This window comes from Rhinichthys klamathensis, unplaced genomic scaffold (assembly GCF_029890125.1).
Source record: "Rhinichthys klamathensis goyatoka isolate OS25496 unplaced genomic scaffold, OSU_Roscu_1.1 h1tg000122l_1, whole genome shotgun sequence".
NCBI lineage: Eukaryota > Metazoa > Chordata > Actinopteri > Cypriniformes > Leuciscidae > Rhinichthys > Rhinichthys klamathensis.
The window spans coordinates 330,001-352,500 of record NW_026606659.1 but is presented as its reverse complement, the minus strand read 5'-3'; the positions used below and the strand labels follow the sequence as shown (position 1 = coordinate 352,500).

The following is a 22,500-nucleotide window of genomic DNA, read 5'->3' as shown; positions in this document are numbered from 1 at the left end:
GGACCATTTTTGCCGCTCTTGCAGTTGAGGCAAGTACTCCTTTGTCCATCGTTTCCAGAACCGGTCTGATATATATTGCACCTGTTTCCATCGACGACGAGCATATATATCCTCCTTTTGAAAGACCCCTGGTGGCATTGATGGGGTAGTCTTTAACAGCAGCAAATCATTGGTGTCAGTGGATTCCTTAGTAATGGGACGTCCATTAATAATTGCTTCAGCTTCACATAGAACTGTATGAAGACCTTCTTCATCAAGGTTTTGTGTTCTTGAGGTGGCATTAAGTACTTTTCTTACAGACCTAATCATTCTTTCCCATATGCCTCCGTGATGTGAACCAGTTGGGGGATTAAAAATCCACTTTATCCCCTTCTGCAGAAGCATGTTGTTGATCTGAGATTGGTTCCAGCATTCAATAGCTTGCCTTAACTCGCGTTCCGCTCCATGAAAATTTGTACCATTGTCAGATTGCATTTCCAAGACTTGTCCACGTCTTGCGATAAATCGTCGCAGTGCGTTAATAAAGGAATCAGTATCCAATGATTGTACCACTTCAATATGAATAGCACGAATGGCTAGACATGTGAAGAGAACTCCGTATCTCTTCACAATACTTCTCCTGCTCTTAATTTCAAAGGGTCCAAAACAGTCGACTCCGACGTATGTAAATGGAGGTTTATCTGGAGATACTCTATTCAGAGGTAGGTTTGCCATCTGTTGATGCCCTGGAGCTGCTTGCAAACGCTTGCCGATCACACACTTGGACAATATCTTCCTTATGGCTCCACTGGCGCCAGGTATCCAGTACCTCTGATGCAACCTTGATAGCATATAGGCAAGGCAAGGCAAGGCAAGTTTATTTATATAGCACATTTCATACACAATGGCAATTCAAAGTGCTTTACATAGAAGAAATTAAAATAATCAAAACAAGTAAGAATAATTAAAACAGTTTAGAATAAAAAATCAAATAAAGTAGTACTGGTCCACCCCTATCTGAGATGGAAGAGATTGAGCCGGTTTACGGTGCATCTGGACCTCTAGCCCAGGGACGTACTCTGCTGGGGTGGTGCTACACCAGTAATGCCCAGCGGGGCCCCCACAGACGCCCCCTCTAGCCCAGGATGTACTCTGCTGGGGTGGTGCTACACCAGTAATGCCCAGCGGGGCCCCCACAGACGCCCCCTCTAGCCCAGGGACGTACTCTGCTGGGGTGGTGCTACACCAGTAATGCCCAGCGGGGCCCCCACAGAGCTTCGTGTGCGCTGTCTGCTGCCGTTACCCTTAACGACGCTCTCAGCGACTTCTTATACAGCAGTATAACTTACTCCTTCACTCGCCTCATCGGAGTGAAGACTCTCCCGCTCTCCTTCAAAATCTCTTCCAGAGATTATAAAATAAATAAATTAGAAATTAGAAAACAAACACAAAAACCAGTACAGTAAAAACAGTCGGACGGACAGTGGCACAGTGCTCATTCAGTAAATGCATAGCTAAACAGATGTGTTTTGAGTCTGGATTTGAAAGTGACTACTGTAGGAGCACATCTGATCTCCTCTGGAAGCTGTTCCAGCTGCGGCTGGCATAATAGCTAAAAGCAGACTCTCCATGCTTAGACCGAACCCTTGGTATTTCTAACTGATGTGATCCTAATGATCTGAGTGATCTGTTAGGTTTATATTCAGTGAGCATATCTGCAATATATTGAGGTCCTAGCCCATTGAATGATTTATATACCAGTAATAATACTTTAAAATCAATCCTAAATGTAACTGGGAGCCAGTGTAGAGACCTGAGGACTGGTGTGATATGTTCATATTTTCTGGTTCTGCTCAGAATCCTGGCAGCAGCTTCTGTATGAGCTGCAACTGTCTTATGGTCTTTTTAGGAAGGCCAGTGAGGAGTCCATTACAATAATCCACCCTGCTGGTGATAAAGCATGCACAAGTTTCTCTAAGTCTTAATTGGAAACAAAGCATCTAATTCTTGCAATATTTTTCAGATGATAGTATGCTGATTTAGTTATTGCTTTGACATGACTACTGAAACTAAGGTCTGACTCTAGAGACACACCAAGATTCCTGACTTGATTTTTAGTTGTTAGACCCCTAGCGTCAAGCTATGCATTCACCTTGAGAACTTCATCTTTGTTTCCAAACGCAATGACTTCAGTTTTGTCTTTGTTAACTGAAGAAAGTTTTGGCACATCCAACTGTTGACTTCATCAATGCATTGCACAGGGAGTCAATGGGGCTGTAGTCGTTAGGCGATAGGGATAAGTAGATCTGTGTGTCGTCTGCATAGCTGTGGTAAGAGATTCGGTTCTTTCTCATTATTTGGCTCATTGGGAGCATGTACAGGTTGAATAGGAGTGGTGCAAGAATTGAGCCTTGAGGGACTCCGCAAGTCATGGATGTCCACTCAGACTTATGGTCTCCTATACTCACATAATAACCTCTCCCTTCTAAGTATGACCTGAACCATTTTAGGACTATCCCAGAAAGCCCCACCCAGTTTTCCAGCCTGTCAAGAAGTATGTCGTGATCGACAGTGTCAAATGCAAGCACTGAGGTCGAGTAGTACCAGCACTGATAATTTCCCTGTATCAGTATTTAAGCGAATATCGTTTATTATCTTTATGAGCGCTGTCTCTGTGCTGTGATGCGATCGGAAACCAGATTGAAAATTGTCAAAGAATCCATTTGAGCTAAGAATTTGTTCAGCTGATTGAAGACAACTTTTTCAATGATCTTGCCTTTGAAAGGAAGATTTGAGATCGGTCTATAGTTGCTTAAGATGGTCTTATCCAGATTGCTCTTTTTCAGAGGGGCTTGACAACCGCAGTTTTCAGGGAGTTGGAAAACTACCAGAGAGAAGTGAGGCATTTACCACTTCTAGGAGATCTGCTTCTAAGCTGTTTAACACACTTTGAAAAAATATGTGGGAAGTGTGTCAAGGCGCAGGTGGATGTTTTAAGGTGCTGTACGGTTTCTTCCAAAATTGTGCTTCAATTTCTTCGAAAACAGACAAAGTAACTACTTTCTCAGGTTGTGGTCTGATCTGACTGACCCCAGTGCGGCTCAATGATGTGCTGATCACCTTTCTGATATTATTGATTTTCTCAGAGAAGAAAGAAGCAAACTCACTGCACTTGCTGTCTGAGAGCATTTCACTGGGAATCTGCTTGGGGGGTTTGTCAGTCTCTCTATAGTAGCAAAAAGTGTGCGTGTGTTGTTTAAGTTTCTGTTTATAATATTCGAGAAAAAGGTCTGTCTAGCTTTGCCTAGTTCAATATTAAAAGCATGGATGCTGTCTTTGTAGATGTTATAATGGACTACAAGTTTTGTCTTCCGCCACATGCGCTCTGCTCTTCTGCATTGTCTTTTCATATTTTGCACAGCTGTTGAGTTTCTCCAAGGTGCTTTTTGTCTACCACTATTCTTCCTGACTTTCACAGGAGCAATATCATCAATTACACTTTTAACTTTTGAGTTAAAAGAATCAAGGAGAAAATCAACAGAGTCAGCAGATATGCTTGGTTTTAAAGATATGGCCTTCATAAATAGCACACTAGTGTTCTCATTTAAGCATCTCTTCTTGACAGACACAGATCTAGCTTCAATGGCAGGAGAGATCAATATATCAAGAAAATACAGAAATGATCAGACAGTGCTACATCCTTAATAACAATCGATGAGATGTTTAAACCCTTACTGATAAGTAAATCTAGAGTGTGTCCATGATTGTGTGTGGGACCATCTACATGCTGAGTCAGATCAAACATTTTTAAAACAGTTTTGATTCTTTTGCCATATTGTTTTCTCTGCATTATCTATGTGAATGTTAAAATCTCCAGCAATGGCAAAACAGTCCAACTCTGAGGAAATTGTTGATAGCAGTTCTGTAAAGTCCTCAGCAAAGGCTGGAGAGTATTTTGGAGGCCTATAAATAATGATAAGTAAAATACGTGGAGCACCTTTTAACACAATACCCAGATATTCGAAAGACGGGTAATTCCCAAATGATATTTGCTTACATTGATAGACATCTTTAAGAAAGAGCAGCTAAAGCCCCCGCCTCTCTTACCCGCTCTGCAGACACTCATAAAAGTAAAGTTAGGAGGGGATGTTTCATTGAGGACTGTTCCACTGCAGCTGTCTTCTAACCAAGTTTCATTTAGAAACATGAAGTCCAGGTTGTATGTGGTTATTAAATCGTTGACTAGAAGTGATTTATTTTTAAAGTGAGCGGATGTTTAAAAGTGCTAACTTAACAGTCTTACTTTTTGTCCCCACAGCAATCTTAGTTTGGTGCGTAATAGGCACCAGATTAGATGGGTTTTGCTGTACGGCTTTTGAAGGCCTCTAGATTTTCTATCATGTAATTGAACGGCAATAGAGAAAGATTCAGGCACACTGGGTTCCCGCTTGTTTTGTAAACATTTAAGAAAGTTACTGTTTTCATAGCGGGGACCCGACACATATCACTGAGAGCTGGTATCAGTTGTTTTTGGTTCACCTCGAGCCGCTGGAGGAGGGTGTGAGCCCTGGCGCTGTGGCAGAGGCCGAAGAGCTCTCACAGGAGAGGGGAGAGGCGAGCTGGGCCCGCAGGCTTTGGTGGTTGTGGGGCCTGCCGTTTTTTTGGTTGACATCTGGGGACTTGCAGCAAAAGAGTGCGATAGTTTGGTTCCAGCATACACCAGTTTTTCCATTTTCTCTGAGAAGCACAGAAGTGGAGATGCTGGAGAGAGGGATAATGTGTCTGGGGAGAGGGGCTGTTGCTGTAATATGCTGTCCTGGTTTCCCTCGCTGTTTTCCAGAAAAGTGTCCTTGGGAGCTGAATCTTGGAGCAGTTCTGATATGTCCCGGTCTGTCTGTGGAGAGCTCTGTGGGCAGGGCTCTGCTGAGATTGTGTCCGTGAGCAGAAGTTGTTGTGGCTGCATGGTGTTATCGTTGTCCTTGTGTGATATGTCAACCGCATGTCCATTCAGGTGCTGAAGTGAAGTCCTGTGGTCATTCATACTGTGTCCAGGTGTGTGTGTGCCATTCAGGTTGAGTGGATTGGCACACACTGCAGAAGGATGATTGAGAGAGAAGTAGATGTTGTCCTTTAGCACTCTTGAACCAAGTTTGTTTGGGTGGTGCCCATCCTGTTGAAACAGTTGCCTCTGACTCCAGAAAAGATTGAAGTTGTCAATGAAGTTCACTCCTTTTATATTGCAGGTTTTCTGCAGCCATGTGTTGAGCCCAAGCAACCGTGAAAACCTGTTTGTTCCTCTTGCTGGGAGTGGTCCACTGATGAATGGCTGAACTTTCAGTCTTTTAAGTGTTTCAAAAAGTTCATTGAAATCCTTCTTAAGGAGTTCTGACTGCTCTTTATGAACATCATTTTTCCCCACATGAATGATGAGTCGATTTGCAGTCTTATGTTTCATCAGAATGTTCTGAAGTTCCCTATTTACATCAGAAGTTGTTGCTTGTGGAAGGCAGCACGTAGTTGTATCCCTGCTACTAATGTTTCTGATTATGGAGTCACTCACTATCAGAGTCCTGGGCTCGGCTGCGCTCTGAGCTGAGTGCCGCTGTCTGCTCGACCTTGAGCGCCAGTTAGCAGTGTTGGTAACTGGCTGATTCAGTCTGTGTTCGATCACATTCATCACATTTAGGGATTCCTCATTCATTAATAGTTCAAATCTGTTCTCAAGATGTATAGGCGGCGGTAGTAGACCAGTGTTTGCAATCCTTGTCAGAGCCGTATCTGGGGTAGAGGAGGCTACTGCAGCAATATGTGATGCTCGTGACAATCTGATGTCTCGAGTGCCTTTGGGTCTCGCTCCCTGTTTGTGCCATCGATTTGTAAGTCGATCGGCTTGTTTCTCGACACTCAGTATGCCCTGTATTGGAGCACTAGATTCATGGGACTCACCGGCTGTATGCTGAGGGCATCCATGACGAAGCTCTGTTGTGTGTTCCGACTGGTTTGGTGGTCCCACAAATAACTGTTTCAAGAACTGCAATCCTTTGTGAAAGTCTCTGGCAGTTAGTGCAGCAAGTAGATTCCAGAAGAGGCATTTTCTCTTATCCTTTAGCAGTTGTGTTTTCCCTTCCCCGGAATGTAAGCTTTCAGTGGGAGGCTGGTCGGAGAAAAGAATTCTGCTTTTTTGTAGTAATCAAGCGTTTGAGCACTGTGCTGATTTGTTGAAATTAAAATTAGGTGATAAAAGGAGATAAAATTAAAAAATATAGAAGCAATAGAGCGATTAAAAAATAAAAAAGCGATAGAGCAAAGCGCGGAGCAGTAAGCAAGAGCGTCTGAGTTTCGACCACCATGACCCACCTCTTGATGTATATGTTTAAGAATGGGGTCTGAGATGTGAAACTCCTTAGCAAGTATAGCAGGATGTTTTGTCTCTTCAGGCATAACAGCCCTACTCAAACATCCACCGACTCTTAAAACACTTTCTTCAAGGATGGGATTTTTGTTCTTTTTCACATTTTCTCCCTTTTGCAAGCTTGAGATTTCATCAGAGTATCTTTTTCTTTGGCAGTAACGAATTACCTCTAATTCAGCTTTCTTTAGCTCTACCACGGAAAGCTCACTTTTGGCACAATGTGCCTTGATTTTCTCAATTTCCTCTTTCAAATGTTGTGTTTGTTGGTTTTCGTCCATGCAAGATTGTATTAAAGACATACCCAGTAATTTCCTCTTCTGGCTTAGATTGAGGAGTAATTGCTTAAATCTGAGGATCCAAGCCACGGACTGCTTCAAAAGGGTCCAAGAGGAGAAATACTGGATGAAGTATGTTGTAACATCCATATTCTCTTCTATTTGTACAGCATTGACTGTGACACTTGATTTTATCTCTGGATCATCTAGTGAACATTCCCCCAGGTCAATAACTGGCCACTCCTGTTCAGGCGAAAGAAGAAACTGAGGTCCAAGCACCCAATTCTTGTTCTTCAGGAATGATTCCACTCTCAACCCTCTATAGCATCGGTTCCCAACAGGGGGGTCGCGGCCCACAAGGGGGCCTCAGCGAGCTCTGTGGGGGGTCGCGTCATATTTTGAAAGGTTTGAGCAATGAGCATTAAATAAAAGTCCTTAACTTATTTCTGTTCAAAATTGACAAAATGTATATAATGAGCGAGTTCATCATGAATCCATTTTCCAATCCAGGTTTTTGTCTTATCCTGAACCACTATGGTACACCTATAATAAGTGTTTACATTGGGACTATTTTACACTGGTTCGGATCGCTGCCGCTGCGGAGGAGCCCAGTGCCTGCGTGACTCGTCATAGACGTACACAGAGAGAAGTAGTTCCGGCTACAATGTTCTTCCGAAAGACTCATTATTCTGTTAATAAATGCAAGTTTATTATCGCTCGCTATAGAGCCAAAAGCGTAAAAAATAAAGCGTCACATTGATAAAACCTCATAAATAACATGCAAGTATTGAGGCCCCAGACAGCAGTCATTTAGTAATAGCCTATATTCCTTCTTTTCTTTTTTTACCTACACACCAGTATGAATATTTTTGTTTTTGCATTTCAAATAGGGCCAATTTATAGGCTTCTCCTAGGCTTACGTTTTTAAATTACAAAGGGCCAACTGATGTTTTTGTTATTGTATTTTCAATATTATAGGCGATTATTTGTGCATAAACATACCGTTTGTTTGAAAAAAATATATATTTTGTCATCCTTGCTGCAAGCTTACAAGAGCGATAATATCATTAAATGTGAAGGGGGGCCCTAAAATATTTTCTTGGGAAAAAGGGGGTCTCAGACAAAAAAAAGGTTGGGAACCACTGCTCTAGAAGCTATATCTGCTGGATTAATTGCAGTGTTCACATACCGCCATTGTGATGATCGAGACACCTTTAGGATTTCGGAAACTCTGTTGGCGACAAATGTTTTGTACCTAGAGACTTTGTTTTTGATATATTTAAGTACAGAAGTACTGTCAGTCCAGAAGACAGAGTCTTGAAAGTCCATGCACAATTCCAATCTCCACATTGAATCCATTCGACTTGCCAGTGTTGCAGCAGTAAGTTCCATTCGAGGGATAGACACCAGCTTCAAAGGAGCTACTCTAGCTTTCCCCATTACAAAGGCGACGTGCGAAATATACGATACGAAACTACTCCATAACCATCTTCACTTGCGTCGGAAAAGTGGTGTAATTGTGCTGTGCTCACTTCTCCGAAACCCGTTGGTTTGAAACATCTATCGATTTTGGAGTTTTCCAATTCACGCAATCCGTCCAACCACTTGATCCACTCCTGAGCTTTTGAAGCAGGAATAATTTCATCCCAGCCTAGTTTCTTCCTGCACAAATCTTGCAAGATCTTTTTTGCATATAAAATCACAGGAGACAGGATTCCTAAAGGATCATAGACAGAACTCATGGTAGCCAGGATCCCTCTTTTGGTCAGAGGTCTTTGCTGCAACACAATCTTAAACTTGAAGGCACCCTCCCAGCACTCTTTCCACTGGAAGTAAATCTTGGTCCAAATCCAAATCCTTCACATTGTTTGCTCTTAATTCCTCTGGAATTTTTGCCAGAACATCTCGATTGTTACTTATCCATTTTGTCAGTGAAAAACCTCCTTTCGCACAAATAGCAACAAGGTCGTTATACAGAGAAACAGCCTTTTCCTCTGAATTTACTGACAACAGACAGTCATCCACATAAAAACAATGCAAGATTGTGTCAATTACTTCCTTGCTGAAGTCTTTATTGTCTTCAGCACACCTTCTGAGGGCAAAATTTGCACAACTGGGTGATGAAGTAGCTCCAAAGAGATGCACAACCAGGTTTTGAGTAAGGTCACCATCAGGCCACCAAAGAAATCTCAGCATATCTGCATCATCTTTTGGCACCCTCACCTGATGAAACATGGCTTCAATATCTGCTGTGATCACAACTCTTTCCTTCCTGAATCTGGATATCACTCCAATCAATGAACTGGTGAGATCTGGACCCTGTAACAGTTGGGTATTCAAAGACATCCCTCGAAATGTGGCGCCACAATCAAATACAACCCGGAGCTTTCCTTTCCGTGGGTGATGCACACCCCGTGATGGGGTATGTACCATACCTTCCCGTCGCTACGTCCTAAGTCCTCCGTTGGCACTCTCTCTGCGTAACCTTTAGAAATAAGGTCTTTCATGAAAACAGAATATTCAGAATGAAACGAAACATCCTTTTTCAACCTTTTCTTTAGGTTTAGAGCACGCTGTTCAACAATTGTCCTGTTGTTTGGCATACAAACATTTTTCTTCCTCAAGGGTAAGCCAATTGAATAATGACCATCTGCAAGCTTAAAAGAGTCTGTTACCATCTCAATGAACTTGTGATCTTCTCTTGAAAACCCAACTTGTTCGTTTTTGTTACACTCAGGAAAATCAACCTTGAATTGTTGTTGCCAAAGCTCTCCCAAGTTTGAAACTGAAATCCTGTTAACTGTAACATCAGGATACTCAAAGGCAGACTGGTCACCACCATCTCCTCTTAGTGGACCATTTACGGTCCATCCCAACCTGGTCTTAATTGCATATGGTCCATTATTGACACTGCAGATCACTTGAATTGGCTCCATAACCCTTGGGGCGTTGATTCCTATAAGCAATTCAACCTCAGAGTCAATTTCAGGTAGAGTCACATGTTTCAGATGTGGCCATCTCTTTAGATCCTTTTGTCTTGGGATGTTTCCACTATGCACAGGCATGGTATTTTGTGTATAGGCATCAGGCAACTCCCAAAAGTCATCTTTGTTCAAACCAGCCACCTCTAATCCAGAAACAACGTGGGTAGTTGTGACTTTCTCCTGTCCCATAGTACGCAAGAGAATATTAGTCTTTTTACCTGAAAGGCCAGGTCTGTTCATCAGTGCAGGTGTACAAAATACTGCAGTGCTACCTTGATCCAGAAAAGCATAAGTAATCGCAGTCTTATTTCCTTTTTTAGACTTCACTTGTACAGGAACTATGGAAAGTTTACATTCAAATTCACCAGCCCCAATAAATCCACTGGACTCAACAGATTCCGGAACACTGCCCATTACAGTGTCCATTTGTCTCCTGATGGGTTTTGAATCGATCTCCTTTTCTCTTGGGTAGATGTGAAGTATACTTGGGTGCCTAAGATTACACACTTTACATGAAAGGCGATTTCTACAGTCTCTACTGATGTGCACATACAGCCAAAACAAACACCATTCTCTTTTAAGAACGTAATCTTCTCACCATGACTCCTCTTTTCCAATAGAGGGCACATATCCAGAGCATGTCCACGTCTACAAAACAAACAACTCTTGTTGCTGGGTGAAACGATATCTTTTTTGCTGGTTCCAATTTCTGATTTATTTTCCATTGCTGTAACGGTAGTAGCAAAACTGCTTCTTTTAGATTTAAGATAAGACTGAGACTTGCCTTTGTTCAACAATTTACGTCCTGTTAATGCTGGACCATCCTGTATGTCTCCGAAAACTGGATCAGTCATTATTTTTACTTGTCTTTCAACAAAGTTAACAATGTCGCTGAAGGTGGCTCTTTGATTGACAGCTTCCTGCAATTCACAGACTTCAGATCTCCATTTTTCCCTCAATTTGTATGGTAATTTCTTCACTACAGTCAACATATTAGAGGGCGTATCCAACTCGTGAAAATACTGAATATCTTCCATGGAGTTACAACAGCTTCTTAGGAACAGACTGTAATCCTGTAAAGCTCTGACATCTTCACTTTTGATATTTGCCCATAAAAGAGCCTTTTCCATATCGGTAGATGCAATTATATACTGGTCACCAAAATGCTCATGTAGTAAACCTTTGGCCCTTAAATACCCACGGTCGGCAGGCATATGCTGGCAACTTTTTATAATCTCTTTTGGATGACCCCTGGTATACTGTTCAAGAAAGTATAAGCGATCGCTAGGGCTTTCAGTTTTACGCTCCACTCCACTTTCAAAGGATTTCATGAAGGCATGATATTGCAGAGGGTTTCCATCAAACACTTGAATTTCCCTTTTAGGCAAAGATGACAAACACTGTTGTTGAATCAGTAAAGATGTAATTTAATTTTGTTTATCCATAATATGGAGAACTTGATCAGTATTTCCTGGACCGGCATTCAGATAACCACTCGGAATTGTTTTACTTAACTTTGAGATGTTCCGGGAATAAATTGTCTGAGAAACGTTCCCCTTGTTTGCCTTGGCACCTGCATTGCCACCATCCTTAGAAGAAACAGTTTGTTGCGTCTCAGCTGTAGGAGTAAATGAATTTGCATCAGCATTAACGCCGCCTTCACACTGGCAGTTGAAATCAGCTCCGTAATACGCAATACGCCCCCAGCGGACGTCGCGCTACACAGTGAAAAGCGCCGGATAGGAACCGTCCGTAGCTTTTCGCAAGAGTTCAATTTTTTGAACGCATCCGGATGACCGACGGACACGGTTTTCTTCGCACCGCACTCGGTCGGACCCGTTTCGGACCCAGTCGCATGCGGTCTGCGAATCTCCGTAGGAATTGAATGACTTCCGGTCGTTTCGGAGCCGTATCGGAGCTGATTACAACTGCCAGTGTGAAGGCGGCGTAAGTGTCTGTGTTGCCTGTTGTCCTTTATCAAAATAGGAATTCATTCCATCGGACCGACGAGTCACATCACTTTTAACACGATGCACACTAGAACCTTTAAGCACTTTCACTTTTGCTATAGTTGCAGCAATCTCCATTCGCAACTCAAAATCCTCTTTCTGTTTCCTTAAGTTCTGTTCCTTTTATTCAATTGCATGTTTTTCCTTCATTAAATTTTGCCGTACCAACAAAGCTGCAATATCAGCCTCTGCCTTAATGCGGGCCGAAGTTGTTGTTGATGTAGTTGAACGTCCTGTGGCAGAATTGTGTTGACTTGATCCTTTACTTCCAACGCTAGAAATACTGTCACTTGGCTTTATATCATCTTGATTATGCATGGAAATTTGAGACATATTCTGTTTTTTTAATCATTCGAAGGGCATTCAACTATTGCCAACTGTTGATCCTGGTTATCGTCACTTGACACACACACACACTCTCACTCACACTCACACACACACACACACACACTCTCACTCACAGACACACACACTCTCACTCTCACTCACACACACACACACACACACTCTCTCACTCACTCGCACACACACACACACACACACTCACACACACTCACACACACTCTCACTCACACACACACACACACACTCTCACTCACTCACTCACACACACACACTCACTCACACACACACACACACACTCTCACTCACAGACACACACACTCTCACTCACACACACACTCTCACTCACACACACACACACTCACTCACTCTCTCTCTCTCTCTCTCTCTCTCTCTCTCTCTCTCTCTCTCTCTCTCTCTCTCTCTCTCTCTCTCTCTCTCTCTCTCTCTCTCTCTCTCTCTCTCTCTCTCTCTCTCTCTCTCTCTCTCTCTCTCTCTCTCTCTCTCTCTCTCTCTCCTCTGAGTCTGCAGATTGCTCAGTTCAGTGGTGCTGCTGTCTCCACTAAAGGCCTCTTCATGAGCGACGCGGAGCAATGCAGCGGCGCAGGAGTGTATGTACCTGAACCTGTGTGTGTGTGTGTGTGTGTGTGTGTGTGTGTGTGTGTGTGTGTGTGTGTGAGAGAGAGAGAGAGAGAGAGAGTCTGATCACCTGCTCTCTCTGTGTGTGTTCAGGGTTCGGCCGCTGTATCTGCAGGTCCAGGGCCGCTGTCAGGAGGACGTCAACAGTGAGTATGAGCTCAGATTCTCCAAGCGTCTCATTGGTCAGATGGACAGGGCATCCGGGAGTCACACACTCTTCACACACTCTGCTCGCTCTTCACACACTCTTCACACACTCTTCATACTCTCTTCACACACTCTTCACACACTCTGCTCGCTCTTCACACACTCTTCACACACTCTGCTCGCTCTTCACACACTCTTCACACACTCTTCATACTCTCTTCACACACTCTTCACACACTCTGCTCGCTCTTCACACACTCTTCACACACTCTTCACACACTCTTCACACACTCTTCATACTCTCTTCACACACTCTTTACACTCTCTTCATACTCTCTTCACACTCTCTTCACACACTCTTCACACACTCTTAACACACTCTTTACACTCTCTTCATACTCTCTTCACACTCTCTTCATACTCTCTTCACACACTCTTTACACTCTCTTCATACTCTCTTCACACACTCTTCACACACTCTTTACACTCTCTTCATACTCTTCACACACTCTTCACACTCTCTTCACACACTCTTCATACTCTCTTTTCATACTCTCTTCATACTCTCTTCACACTCTCTTCATACTCCACACTCTCTCACACTCTCTTCACACACTCTTCATACTCTCTTCATACTCTCTTCACACTCTCTTCACACACTCTTCATACTCTCTTCACACTCTCTTCATACTCTCTTCACACACTCTTTACACTCTCTTCATACTCTCTTCACACTCTCTTCACACACTCTTCACACTCTCTTCACACTCTCTTCACACACTCTTCATACTCTCTTCATACTCTCTTCACACTCTCTTCACACTCTCTTCACACACTCTTCATACTCTCTTCACACACTCTTCATACTCTCTTCACACTCTCTTCATACTCCACACTCTCTTCAACTCTCTTCACACTCTCTTCATACTCCACACTCTCTCACACTCTCTTCACACACTCTTCATACTCTCTTCACACACTCTTCACACACTCTTCATACTCTCTTCATACTCCTCTTCACACTCTCTTCATACTCTCTTCACACACTCTCACACACTCTTCACACACTCTTCATACTCTCTTCATACTCTCTTCACACACTCTTCACACACTCTTCACACACTCTTCACACACTCTTCACACACTCTTCACACACTCTTCACACTCTCTTCATACTCTCATCACACTCTCTTCACACTCTCTTCACACACTCTTCACACACTCTTTACACTCTCTTCATACTCTCTCACACACTCTTCACACACTCTTCACACACTCTTTACACTCTCTTCATACTCTCTTCACACACTCTTTACACTCTCTCATACTCTTCACACACTCTTTACACTCTCTTCATACTCTCTTCACACACTCTTTACACTCTCTTCAACTCTTCACACACTCTTTACACTCTCTTCATACTCTCTTCACAACACTCTTCACACACTCTTCACACACTCTTCATTCTCTTCACACACTCTTCACACTCTCTTCACACACTCTTCACACACTCTTCACACTCTCTTCACACACTCTTCACACACTCTTCACACACTCTTTACACTCTCTTCATACTCTCTTCACACTCTCTTCACACTCTCTTCACACACTCTGCTCGCTCTTCACACACTCTTCACACACTCTTCACACACTCTTCATACTCTCTTCACACACTCTTCACACACTCTTCACACTCTCTTCACACACTCTTCACACACTCTTCACAACACTCTTCACACACTCTTTACACTCTCTTCATACTCTCTTCACACTCTCTTCATACTCTCTTCACACACTCTTTACACTCTCTTCACACACTCTTCACACACTCTTCACACACTCTTCATACTCTCTTCACACACTCTTCACACTCTCTTCATACTCTCTTCACACACTCTGCTCGCTCTTCACACACTCTTCACACACTCTTCACACACTCTTCAACTCTCTTCACACACTCTTCACACACTCTTCACACACTCTTCATACACTCTTCACACACTCTTCACAACACTCTTCACACACTCTTCACACACTCTTTACACTCTCTTCATACCTCTTCACACTCTCTTCATACTCTCATCACACACTCTTACACTCTCTTCATACTCTCTACACCCTCTTCACACACTCTTCACACACTCTTTACACTCTCTTCATACTCTCTTCACACTCTCATCATACTCTCTTCACACACTCTTACACTCTCTTCAACTCTCTTCACACTCTCTTCACACACTCTTCACACACTCTATACACTCTCATCATACTCTCTTCATACTCTCTTCATACTCTCTCACACACTCTTCACACACTCTTCACACTCTCTTCACACACTCTTCATACTCTCATCAACTCTCTTCACACTCTCTTCAAACTCACACTCTCTTCACACTCTCTTCACACACTCTTCATACTCTCTTCCACACACTCATCACACACTCTTCATACTCTCTTCAAACTCTCTTCACACTCTCTTCAAACTCTTCACACACTCTTCACACTCTTCACACACTCTTCATACTCTCTTCACACACTCTTCACACTCTCTTCATACTCTCTTCACACACTCTTCACACTCTCTTCATACTCTCTTCACACACTCTTCACACACTCTTCACACACTCTTCACACACTCTTCACACACTCTTCACACTCTCTTCATACTCTCTTCACACTCTCTTCACACTCTCTTCACACACTCTTCACACACTCTTTACACTCTCTTCATACTCTCTTCACACACTCTTCACACACTCTTTACACTCTCTTCATACTCTTCACACACTCTTTACACTCTCTTCATACTCTCTTCACACACTCTTCACACACTCTTCACACACTCTTTACACTCTCTTCATACTCTCTTCACACACTCTTCACACACTCTTTACACTCTCTTCATACTCTCCTCACACACTCTTCACACACTCTTTACACTCTCTTCACACACTCTTCACACACTCTTTACACTCTCTTCATACTCTCTCCACACACACTCTTTACACTCTCTTCACACACTCTTCACACACTCTTCACACACTCTTTACACTCTCTTTACACTCTCTTCATACTCTCTTCACACACTCTTCACACACTCTTTACACTCTCTTCACACACTCTTCACACACTCTTTACACTCTCTTCATACTCTCTTCACACACTCTTCACACACTCTTCATACTCTCTTCACACTCTCTTCACACACACTTCACACACTCTTCACACTCTCTTCACACACTCTTCACACACTCTTCACACACTCTTTACACTCTCTTCATACTCTCTTCACACACTCTTCACACACTCTTTACACTCTCTTCATACTCTCTTCACACACTCTTCACACACTCTTTACACTCTCTTCATACTCTCCTCACACACTCTTCACACACTCTTTACACTCTCTTCATACTCTCTTCACACACTCTTTACACTCTCTTCATACTCTCCTCACACACTCTTCACACACTCTTTACACTCTCTTCATACTCTCTTCACACACTCTTTACACTCTCTTCATACTCTCTTCACACACTCTTCATACTCTCTTCACACACTCTTCACACACTCTTCACACTCTCTTCACACAATCTTCACACACTCTTTACACTCTCTTCATACTCTCTTCATACTCTCTTCACACTCTCTTCACACACTCTGCTCGCTCTTCACACACTCTTCACACACTCTTTACACTCTCTTCACACACTCTGCTTGCTCTTCACACACTCTTCACACACTCTTCACACACTCTTCACACACTCTTTACACACTCTGCTCGCTCTTCACACACTCTTCACACACTCTTCACACACTCTTCACACACTCTTTACACTCTCTTTACACTCTCTTCATACTCTCTTCACACACTCTTCACACACTCTTCACACACTCTGCTCGCTCTTCACACACTCTTTACACTCTCTTCACACTCTTCACACACTCTTTACACTCTCTTCACACACTCTTCACACACTCTACACACTCTGCTCGCTCTTCACACACTCTTCACACACTCTTTACACTCTCTTCATATTCTCTTCACACACTCTGCTCGCTCTTCACACACTCTGCTCGCTCTTCACACACTCTTCACACACTCTTCACACACTCTACACTCTCTTCATACTCTCTTCACACACTCTTCACACACTCTTCACACACTCTTTACACTCTCTTCATACTCTCTTCACACACTCTTCACACACTCTTCATACTCTCTTCACACACTCTTCACACACTCTTTACACACTCTGCTCGCTCTTCACACACTCTTCACACACTCTTCACACACTCTTCACACACTCTGCTCGCTCTTCACACACTCTTCACACACTCTTCACACACTCTGCTTGCTCTTCACACACTCTTCACACACTCTTCACACACTCTTCACACACTCTTTACACACTCTGCTCGCTCTTCACACACTCTTCACACACTCTTCACACACTCTTTACACTCTCTTTACACTCTCTTCATACTCTCTTCACACACTCTTCACACACTCTTCATACTCTCTTCACACACTCTTCACACACTCTTTACACTCTCTTCATACTCTCTTCACACACTCTTTACACTCTCTTCATACTCTCTTCACACACTCTTCACACACTCTTTACACTCTCTTCATATTCTCTTCACACACTCTGCTCGCTCTTCACACACTCTGCTCGCTCTTCACACACTCTTCACACACTCTTTACACACTCTGCTCGCTCTTCACACACTCTGCTCGCTCTTCACACACTCTGCTCGCTCTTCACACACTCTTCACACACTCTTCACACACTCTTCACACACTCTTTACACACTCTGCTCGCTCTTCACACACTCTTCACACACTCTTCACACACTCTTTACACACTCTGCTCGCTCTTCACACACTCTTCACACACTCTTTACACTCTCTTCATACTCTCTTCACACACTCTGCTCGCTCTTCACCAGTGTTGTGCTAGTTACTAAGAAATAGTAACTAGTTACAGTTACTAGTTACTTCGTTCAAAAAGTAACTCAATTACTTTGTTGATTACTTACACCAAAAAGTAATGCGTTACTGTTAAAAGTAACTTTTTAGTTACTTTTTTAAAGAAAGTTCTTAAATGTTCCCATTAATGCCCTTTAATGCGTTATGGTCCATACAAACACAAAACTGACTTAAACAGAAAGTAATTTTTAAACACTATTTTATTTAAGTCAGACCAGCACAAACTGAATATATCAAGGATTTCTGAAATAAATAACAAAACAAGCATTTTTAAAGCTAGTGACTTGTTTGCTTTCTCAACATTGTGTTCATGCAGCTGACAGTATACGTTTTTACCACTGTGGTTTTTACTGCATGAATTAATATTTGAGCAATACAATTGTACCTTGATCATTCTTGTTAGTTCATAGTAGGCCTACATTAACTAAGGAGATACAAATACATCTAACAATGAATGATACTTCTACAACATTTATTAACCATATTTAATGCTAAAATTGTAATCTTATTGTAAAGTGTTGCCATTTATATGATTCAAGCTTAAAGAAGATGGCCATATTTAAATATCTGCAAAGGCCAGAGCATTAAAATTACATAAATGTAGACCTATATTACATGTACAGTCTTTCACTTTATTTGCTTAAATTTTAGAACACTTGATTAGACTTGATGTCGGCTGCATGAACATATCAATGTAAGCAATCAATCACGTGACTAGTTTTAAAAATACAACTTCGCCGGCTAATGAATGCATAAAAGTGACCAGCTGGACATAAACTAATGCAAATAGATGGTAACAATCGCGACATAAAACATGTGGGTCAGGTCTGTGTGTGTTTTTGTCACATTGCTTTAATCGCTTGAGGGAAGTTAGCCGTTACTAATGTTATTCCTCTCAGACTCGACGGCAAGCTTCTGTTCTTTCTCTGCTGATGCAGCATCTAGTCAAAAAATTTATTATTTTATAATGATATGGCAATGTGTACTTAAGTGTTCTGTATTCATACCGTTTCGCTGTCTGTGTTTTAAATGCGCATCAAGTGCTCAGCGCTCTCCGTGCAGCTCGTAATCTCCGTGCTCGCGCTGCCTCACCTGTACGTAAACAACTCAGTGTCCAGTGAGTTTGTCATGTGTCCTCAGGTGTCCTCTCGCTCTGTATAATGCTAGCAGTCTCTTCAGTGCTCTCGTACTGTGTAATGACAGCGCACACTTCTCAGCCGCTCCAGCAACTAATTAATTTAAAAAAGTAACGGACAACGCGCCATATGGTAACGGTAACGGAGGTAATTTATTTAAAAAGTAATGCGTTACAGTATTAGTTACTGTCAAAAGTAACTGCGTTACTGCCCAACACTGCTCTTCACACACTCTTCACACACTCTTCACACACTCTTCACACACTCTGCTCGCTCTTCACACACTCTTCACACACTCTTCACACACTCTGCTCGCTCTTCACACACTCTTCACACACTCTTCACACACTCTTCACACACTCTTCACACACTCTTCACACACTCTGCTCGCTCTTCACACACTCTTCACACACTCTTCACACACTCTGCTCGCTCTTCACACACTCTTCATACTCTCTTCACACACTCTGCTCGCTCTTCACACACTCTTCATACTCTCTTCACACACTCTGCTCGCTCTTCACACACTCTTCACACACTCTTCACACACTCTTCACACACTCTTCACACACTCTTCACACACTCTTCACACACTCTTCACACACTCTTCACACACTCTTCACACACTCTTCACACACTCTTCACACACTCTTCACACACTCTTCACACACTCTTCACACACTCTGCTCGCTCTTCACACACTCTTCACACACTCTTTACACACTCTGCTCGCTCTTCACACACTCTTTACACTCTCTTCACACACTCTTCACACACTCTTCACACACTCTTTACACACTCTGCTCGCTCTTCACACACTCTTTACACTCTCTTCATACTCTCTTCACACACTCTGCTCGCTCTTCACACACTCTTCACACACTCTTTACACACTCTGCTTGCTCTTCACACACTCTTTACACTCTCTTCACACACTCTTCACACACTCTTTACACTCTCTTCACACACTCTTCACACACTCTTCACACACTCTTTACACACTCTGCTCGCTCTTCACACACTCTTTACACTCTCTTCATACTCTCTTCACACACTCTGCTCGCTCTTCTCACACTCTTCACACTCTCTTCATACTCTCTTCATACTCTCTTCACACACTCTGCTCGCTCTTCACACACTCTTCACACACTCTTCATACTCTCTTCACACACTCTGCTCGCTCTTTACACTCTCTTCACACACTCTTCACACACTCTTCACACACTCTTTACACACTCTGCTCGCTCTTCACACACTCTTCACACTCTCTTCATACTCTCTTCACACACTCTGCTCGCTCTTCTCACACTCTGCGTGCGTGAGTGTGTGTGTTTGTCTCTCTCTCTCTCAGAGAGAGGTGTTTTCACAATTCAGAGTCACCGATTACAAAGTTTTCAGATTTTCCAAAATGAATTAAATTCATTATTTTCCTCAAAATTCTACAATCAATCAATACCCCATAATGACATTGTGAAAGAAGTTTGTTTGAAATCTGACACACACCTGTGGTGACTCACACTTGTGTGTAGATCTGTGAGACAGGATTGCATCAGGGCCTTCAGGTGTAAATGTGATGTTTGTGGTGATCGTCAGTCACATGACCTGCATTACGGTGTCTAATGCCGGCATCATGTGGATGTTGTGAGTCTGAACAGCAGATGTTGTTTCTTCAGAGGCCGTGTCCAGAATAAAGCAGATCATCTCTGAAGACGTGCTGCGCTCTTCAGGAGGACAGACGCCCGCAGTGATGCCCACTGTGCCTGTGTACCGTCAGCCAATCACAGCAGCCGCTCCACTCACACCTGCCACTCGAGCCGCCGGAGCGCCAGTCATCCCTGCACACAAGCCGGCTCCACCACACTCAGGGGTGAGAGAGAGAGAGAGTGTGTGTGTGTGTATGAGTGAGAGAGTGATAGAGAGTGCGTGTGTGTGGAGGTAAAGAAGGCGGGGCTACTGGTCATGTGGTCTCTGCTGATACACTCCTCCTACAGAAACAGCCGTCAGAACGACTCCAGCCTACAGGCGGCAGGTCGGAGTTCACTGCGCCGCTGACACACACACACACACACACACACACACACACACACACTCACTCACTCACTCACACACTCACTCACACACTCACTCACTCACTCACACACTCACTTACTCACTCACACACTCACTTACTCACTCACTCACACACTCACTCACTCACTCACACACTCACTCACTCACTCACTCACACACTCACTTACTCACTCACTCACACACTCACTCACACACTCAATTCAAAATTGCTTTATTGGCATGACTGTACACAATACAATATTGCCAAAGCTTGGAATACATAAAGACATCAAAATAATAACATATTATAATATGACTTAAATCTAAATGTACAAATTAAATTAATTGTACAAATTAACTGTACCAAATAAAAATAAATACATAAATAATAATAATAATAATTAGAACAGTTTATGAACATTTCAAAAATTCTCTGAACAATTTAGAATTCAGTGTGTGTGTGTGTGTGTGTGTGTGTGTGTGTGTGTGTGTGGGCGCATCACTGATTAGTCGTCGACTCTCTCTTTTTGTGACAAGCATCAATGTATCTGGCTGCTAATATGATACAATCTGTTTTTTCTCCTAATAGGTGTTGAAATTGTGTTTTGTTGTCTAATTGTAGGAAGTTAGGGCAAAGTATTTCAAATTTTGTATAGAAAGTCCCTCTAATGTCCTCATAGTTGGGGCAGCGGGTGAGGAAGTGTTGCTCGGTCTCCACTTCTCCCTGCTCACAGTACGGGCAGACGTGTCTCTCTCTGGGCCGCCAGTTCTGTCACACACACACACACACACACTCTCTCTGGGCCGCCAGTTCTGTCACACACACACACACACACACACTCTCTCTGGGCCGCCAGTTCTGTCACACACACACACACACACACACTAGGCTTGGGCGGTATCCAAATTTTGATACCGTCAAACCTCCTCCCTATTTTACCGCGGTATACGGTATTACCGCGTGATAATTCAAAATTATGACATAAGGCTCAGAAGGCATCACCAAACTGTTGGTTTGAGCAGGGATGAGTCACAATTTTCGAATATTTGATTTTATTATAGAATATGGAATAGGTTGTGGGATTATTGTCTAAAAAAAATCCCCATGTTTTCCGTTCTGATGCGGTGGTGACACGTTCAACCAGAGGGTGGCGATGCCAATAATGCATCTAAAAGCTGTCAATCAACTCTCAGACAACAGGAGAAGATGCACATTGTCTCACACCAGAGCATGCGAGCGGAGTGGTAATATTTCCTCCAGAGCAGAGAGCGCATTTCTGAAGATCCCGCGCCGCGTGCTCAGTCCACTCAGCGTCGCGCGCTCAGAACGCCCGCAGTGACATGCTGGTTAGAAAACATGTGAAGTAGGGCTGCCCGTGCACGACTAAAGTTTTTTTTCTAGTTGACTAGTAGTAGTTGATTTAAGCCATTAGTCTAATCACATATTTATATTGATTAAATTACTTAAATATATATAGGAGAGAATGCTAAACCATAATGAGCGTTTTCGTAATATATTGCCTATTCTGCAT

The 22,500-nt window shown here is 42.9% G+C and overlaps 1 protein-coding gene across 1 annotated transcript in view; it reads left to right on the top strand.

Annotated features, from left to right (window-relative positions):
* Positions 1-22,500, top strand: part of LOC130088801 (KH homology domain-containing protein 4-like) — a 42,981-nt gene that overhangs the window by 5,761 nt on the left and 14,720 nt on the right. Inside the window, exons 4-6 of the mRNA XM_056255785.1 lie at positions 12,533-12,612; positions 12,734-12,786; positions 20,593-20,786. Coding sequence (XP_056111760.1) covers positions 12,533-12,612; positions 12,734-12,786; positions 20,593-20,786 — 327 coding nt within the window. The remainder of the gene's footprint in view (positions 1-12,532; positions 12,613-12,733; positions 12,787-20,592; positions 20,787-22,500) is intronic.